General features: G+C 39.5%; 1 protein-coding gene across 1 annotated transcript; it reads left to right on the plus strand.

Moving 5' to 3' along the window:
- The first annotated feature begins 5,107 nt into the window (after positions 1 to 5,107).
- On the plus strand, positions 5,108 to 6,073 carry LOC101642431 (olfactory receptor 51G1). Its single transcript, XM_004717474.1, has one exon. It carries the CDS (start codon positions 5,108 to 5,110, stop codon positions 6,071 to 6,073), a length of 966 nt encoding a protein of 321 aa, XP_004717531.1.
- Positions 6,074 to 6,780: the final 707 nt, after the last annotated feature.

The raw sequence follows: 6,780 nt of genomic DNA on the forward strand, positions 1-6,780 counted from the left end.
TCTCTAATTTGACAAAGGAAGGTAGTGAATAAAATGAAGAGGTCAGAAATATTTTTAAAGAGATTTTGGAGCCTCCATTCAAATGGAGGAGAAACCAACTGCACAGAAGATATGATTTCTTGAATAAAGACCATATTCCAACCATCTACTCTCATAGCAATTGACTTCCAATAGCTGTGTCAAAATAAGATATGGTCATGCTACTAATTATCTCAATCTTTTAAATTTATTCAGAATCCATTCAGCAGTAGTTATTCCATTCGAGTGTGTATTCCAATTATTCAAATTTACTCAGGTAGAATTCTGAATATAGATATTTAAACAGGTTGGCAAGTTTTCCAAGGTATTGCACTAGCATTGAAGTACAATTTTCTAAATCAAGACCCAAACACAAGCCAAACTGACTGCCAACAAATTGATCTTGATTCATAACAACCCTTTAGGACAGAGTAGGTCTACCCCCATGGTTTCTGAGCCTGGAGCTTTTTACAGGAGTAGATAGCCCCATCTCTCTTCCATGAAATAGCTGGCGGTTTTGAACTGCTGACCTTGTGGATCACCACCCAACTCATAACCACTCCCCCAGCACTCCCTCACCAGGGCTCCTTATTAAAGCCTAAATTGCATGTTTACTGGGGAGAGAAAGTGCAGAAATGGTCAACTGTAATTAAGAAACCTAGTTTATGACAAACAAAAAGAGAACCGTCCTTCATTCTATATTAAAATAAAATCACATTAACAACTACTCTAAAGTAACTGAAAATGTTTAACATATGCCTTTATGAATAAGGAGAGAGAAATTCCATTCTTAAACATCAGAAAATAATCTCTGGGAGATTAAGTAATTTGCCCTAGATCATGTGGTTCAATGTAAGAGAGCTAAGGTTTCTTCAGATAAAGCTAATCTTAACCAGATCTTAAACTAAGCTTTATCTAAATGTTCTCTCGTTCTTCCAGCTCTATGTGCAAGACTGTTTTCCAGGTCTAGATAAGCATTTATTTTTCAGTTTCTAAAAATTAAATGTATGTTTATAAATATTCTAACATTTTGACCTGTAGTAACCCTTGCCCAAAGACAGAATAGCATTTGCTGCTATTACTTCCGTCACCATCACCATCATCAGCGTTCACATATTGGAGTTTTCATCCTCTTGTGGGCTGGATCCTCAGTTGAGACCCACAGGAACTTTCCAGGGAATGCTCAGTCTCAGCAGAAGTCCCTGAAGAGGAGCTGCTGAGCTCTTCAAAACTGCCTTGTGTTTTAAACAGAATATTCCTGTCCTAAACTGGTCTGATGGAATTATGCTCTCCCATGACTTTTCCTTCCAGCGTCTGGTGATCAGGTATGCACTGCAAGCAATTCACATAGAGGAAGCAGCAAGGGACAGAGAGATACCTGGACCAGAAAGAACTAGGCTAAACATTGAAGTGTTAGCCTTAGTTGTTAAATCTCTGCTTCGAGTGCTCATCAGTTTGGAGAGATACTTGAACTAGGGAAAGCACATCAGCAGCTCTATAGTCTTTACAGTCAGTGTGCGTGACCTTGTAAAACCCACTTCATGTATTTTGAATACTGAATCCTTTTCCTTTGAAATGAGAATTGCACTATCTTTCTTATATTAAAATTATAGTATTAGAATTAAATTAAAAAGTGCATTTATCAGTGTTCTGTAACAAGTTATGAATGTTTGTGGGAAAATTCCATTATATTTTAATTCTCTTATTTCCATAAACATTTTGAAGTCCCCCTGTATGAAGTCATGATCATGTTCAGGAAGAATTTTGTGAACTGTCACCGACACTGATGCTAACAATCATAAACACCTTTGTGTGTCATTCTATAAGGGCTGTGGGCTCTTAAGTGTCAGGATATCAGCGGCAGCACTGTCAGTCATCTCTCCCCTGCCTTCGCCAGAGCCCCAGGATGCTATCTCTTTCCTCCAGTAACTGAGACCTGAAGAGAGCCTCAAAGGACAAAAGTCTAGATCTAGTCTAGTCTCGGATCTATACAGCTGGGGGTGAATAGCTTTTAAAAGAACATACAGGGAAATTTCACTAGGATTCTCTTGTTTGATCCACTCATACCCTTTTTCCTCATCCATCCATTGATTCATGTGCACATGCATTCATTCTACAATCAGCGAACTTTGTTAAATTCCAAATCTGTACCAGGTGGCTAGGTCCTTGTGTAGTATAATACCTTCTCTCTGTGACTTGCACACACCACCACGACCCCCCTATTTTTCTTTATATTCTGCATCTGCAAAAAATGTTAATAAGCAAGAACTATATTTGGAGAAGCATAAAGGGAATAATAAAGAACCAGCCCAGTGGTTCAAATGCACCAGCTGCTATTGGGAGAAAGATGAGAAAGTAAAGACAAATATTTAAGATTTATAACTGGAAATTCTATAAAGGGTCACTGAATCAGAATTGACTAGCTACCAATGCTTGTTTTTTGAGGGGATGCTCAAAAAATGATAGAATACTCAACCCTTGTCTGTCTAGAAATGAAAGGCTGAAATAGATTATTTCAAGTGTTTTTTTCTAATTCTCAAATTCTCTGAGACACCTCATAGTAAGAAATATGGAAACCAATTTCACTAGGAGTCTGCAAATATCACAAATCATAACATGTTCATATCATTATTATGTTGTGATCGCTTATGGTATGAAGAGTAAGTGGTAAGGGTGTTGATCGATCTTTCTTTTGAACATCCCCCTCCCTCTCCCTTTCATCTTCTTGTGGCCTCCTTGTCTCTGCACTCATCCTCTGATCATCTCTCAGAGGAGTGTTACACAAACTGCCGCCTCTCTCGATTCCTTCACCCGCTGAGAGCTGAAGCCTGTATACTACTCTCCCCACTGAAAGACTTCAAAAACTCAACAATCATAGCCAACTGTTACTGTTTTTTAAAAATCCTACTACGTTTCTTCTTTTATAGTCAACTGTGAGAACTTGACTTTATTGATACTATATCCTCCTAGTTCCATTTTTTTCTGATTCTTCCTTTTTTCTCTCTTTTCTAGTTTCCATTTTTCTTAAGAAGCCCTAGTGTTACGAAAGAAGTGCTATTATTCAATCCACTGTGTTTACTAGCAATTTTATCCATACTCAGCTCAAATAATATCTAATTCAAGTATACACACAAATAAATGTTGTGTGTAACATTCTCTACACATTCTTGAAGGAATTCCTTTTAATTCATATTCAGAATACCCCAAACTGATCTCAGTCTCAAATACATGTTTATTCTCTATTGTCACCTATCTTGGCCAGCTTAATGGAAATAGTTATCACAAACTTGTTTAAAGTAAAAACCTCAACAGTTTTTATTACTTATTTCCAATTTTGCTGGCACTTGTAAAGGCTAGATTTACTATGAAGTCACAGTAAGGAATATAATGTGAAGACTAATAATATAGCTTCTGGGGAGCACTCAGAATTTGGATCCTGTTCTCAACCTGTATTTGCTTTAAATCTAACTCTTATCATGTGCCTTTTGTAAGCCACAATTGTTTTTTACCAGTATCGTCCACCCAGGAGTAGAATATGTGCCTAGGATTGTTGTGAGAGCTGACTAAGTGAACAGACATGAATTTAGAAAGTTGGCAGGCACAGAATATACTTTTGCATAATGTCGTATGCATCCGATGGAAGCCCTGGTGTGGTGTTTGTTACATCCTGGGCTGCCAACCTCAAAATCAACACTCGGCACCTACCAACTGCTCTGATAGAGAATGACTGCGCTTTCTACTCCTGTGTGGAGCCCTGGTGGTGCAGTGGGTTGCAATCCTCATGATTGGCAGTTCAAAACCACCAGCAGCTCCAAGGGAGAAAGACTAGAGTTCGTACTCCTGTAAACAGTTACAGTCTCAGAAACTCACAGTGGGTCGCTATGAGTCAGCATTGACTGGATGGGTGTTTGGTTTTCTACTCCTGTAAACAGTAACAGTCTCAGAAACTGACAGGGACAATTCTAGCCTGTTCTACAGGGTTGGTATGAATCAACGTTGCCTAGATCGCAGTGTTAGGCATTTTATTATTAGGGTTTTTATACTACTCATATTAATATGCATAAAACTAATTTAGGGTACATTGCAATACATAAAATTGGGTACGAGTTTTAAAGACAGAAAGAAAAAGGAGACCAAGATCATATCTGAGCTATTACAGAAATGGAGTCACGCCTGTGTGTCATCTCAGTAAAAGACCCAGCGGCAGAGCTCACTCTGAGAGCTGCCAGATTTGGCTTTCTCATTCTAAACTACAGATGAAACACTTTGCCCGGGCAACTCAGGTGTTTCCTTTTTGTTCATTTGGCTTGAGAGCTGAAGGACCCTTCATCTGTGTTCCTTGGCATTTGGCCCCAGTTTAGCTTCACGAATGTCTCCTGGTCTCTCTCAGAATTAACCCCAAAGACCCTTTCTCGGTCACTCTTTTCTGAGGCCCTGTTTCTTCTCTGATACTACTTCCGGCTTCAGAATCACTCAGCAACATTTAACCCTGCATACACTCAAATGTTTAATATTCATAGAAACAGCCCACAGGAGAGGCATCTTTCCAGTCAAAGCTCCCAAATGCAAGGATTTTAGCTACTGCCCTCTGTGGTGACGAGGCACTGGGGAATCATGCACACTATATGCCAAGCAGTCCCAGGCCCCAGGTAAATTACAACCACATTTGAAGACGCATCACAGACATCTGAGTTTAGCAAACAGTGATGCAGCAATAGTAATAATCCCTTATATTTGAGATATAGAGATTTGCGATGCTTTGATTACTTAATTTTAGATTTACAGGGAGGAACAAAGGAAAGAAAGACCACTTGAGAAAACCTCTGAAAGGCTAACACTGGTGCACATACATGTAAGGTTGATTCAAATGACACCCAACTGGGCTATACCGATCTCTTGGCAAGAGCCCCTGCCTAGTTCATTCAAGGAAATGCTAGTAGATCCGGCCTCCCAGTTCTCTCTCATTGCATGTGTAAAACCTATCTTGTTCTTTGGTTCTGGGCCATTGAGTTGATTGTGAATTTAGCCCTGTCCTCGTCCAGGTGTTTAATTCTATATTGCAGATTGGTGAATCCAAGATTGTAAAGCCATGGCAATCCCTTATAATAGCAGTCTCCAAAAAGCCACATTCTTCCTGACGGGCTTTCACGGTCTGGAAGATCTCCATGGATGGATCTCCATTCCTTTCTGCTCCATCTACTTGACAGTGATTGTAGGGAATCTTACTATCCTTCATGTCATCCGCACTGATGCCACACTCCACGAGCCCATGTACTATTTTTTGGCTATGTTGGCTCTCACAGACTTGGGACTTTGCCTTTCTACGCTGCCCACTGTCCTGGGCATTTTCTGGTTTGATGCGCGAGAGATCGGCATCCCTGCCTGCTTCACTCAGCTCTTTTTCATCCATACCTTGTCTCTGGTGGAATCTTCAGTTCTATTGTCCATGTCCATTGACCGCTATGTGGCTATCTGTAATCCATTGCGTTACTCAACCATCTTGACGCCTGCACGCATTGTCAAGATGGGACTGAGTTCTTTGCTTAGAAGTGCGCTTCTTATCCTTCCCCTGCCATTTCTCCTTAAACGTTTTCACTACTGCCGCAGCCATGTGCTGGCCCATGCCTACTGTCTACACCTCGAGATCATGAAACTGGCCTGCTCCAGCATCATCGTCAACCACATCTATGGGCTCTTCGTGGTAGCCTGCACCGTGGGTGTTGACTCACTCCTCATCTTTCTCTCCTATGCCCTTATACTGCGCACTGTACTGAGCATCGCTTCCCGTCAGGAGAGGCTCCGGGCCCTCAACACCTGCGTCTCCCACATCTGTGCGGTGCTGTTGTTCTACATCCCCATGATTGGCTTGTCTCTTGTGCACCGCTTTGGAGAACATTTGCCCCGCATTGTACACCTCCTCATGTCTTATGTATATCTTTTGGTACCACCCCTCATGAATCCCATTGTCTACAGCATTAAGACCAAGCAGATTCGACAGCGCATTGCTAAGAAGTTTGAGTTTGTGAAAATGCTGAAGTGTTTTCGACAAAATTAAGTGAAGATAAGTAGTGTCATATTTGTCCTTAAAACTCTTGGAATTTGAGGTTTTTATTATGTGATAGAAATAACAACGAACTCCCAACATAAAAAATGAAAAACCTATGTTTACTGACTGTGTGGTTTTGAAAATGTTACCCACCTCTTTATTCTTTAGCTTCTTCAATTTTAGAATGAGCATGAAAAGAATTATAATGATATCCGTGTGTGGATTTTGTGAAGATGAATGAGAAAATTTCTTAACAAAGTTCTTGACACATATAAAATACTGATTAAATATTACTGTTATTTAAGAAAATTCAAAAGAGTATATAAATATTATTTTGAATTCTTCTGAGCAATAGAATTTTAGCCATGAGTCATCTTCTTAAATTTAAAAAATGTAATTCCTTTTGTATTACCTTATTAAAATCGTGGTATTTTTCATCTAAAATAATTTTTAAAAATCAAAGTATGGGATTTTATTTTATATCTTTGCAATAGATTTCACACCCTCCAAGTATTGCTGGTCTAGGGATATATTAGAATGAATATTATTATTTTTATTGGTTCTCTGCCTTCCTGCAGTGGAAACATGGAGGAAGAGCTGTATTGTTTTATGCTTGTTTGCTAGTTATCCATCTAATTTTTATGTTTAGCCACATATCAAGCAACACACACATACACTACTGTTGTTCTTTGAGAATGGGTTCTTATGCTGTTCTG

The sequence above is a fragment of the Echinops telfairi genome, unplaced genomic scaffold (assembly GCF_000313985.2).
Source record: "Echinops telfairi isolate 266 unplaced genomic scaffold, ASM31398v2 ScPeMD7_41;HRSCAF=154, whole genome shotgun sequence".
Lineage (NCBI taxonomy): Eukaryota > Metazoa > Chordata > Mammalia > Afrosoricida > Tenrecidae > Echinops > Echinops telfairi.

Excerpts from the sequence above, each read along its gene's own strand:
- LOC101642431 (XM_004717474.1), top strand. The coding sequence starts at position 5,108 with ATGGCAATCCCTTATAATAGCAGTCTCCAAAAAGCCACATTCTTCCTG.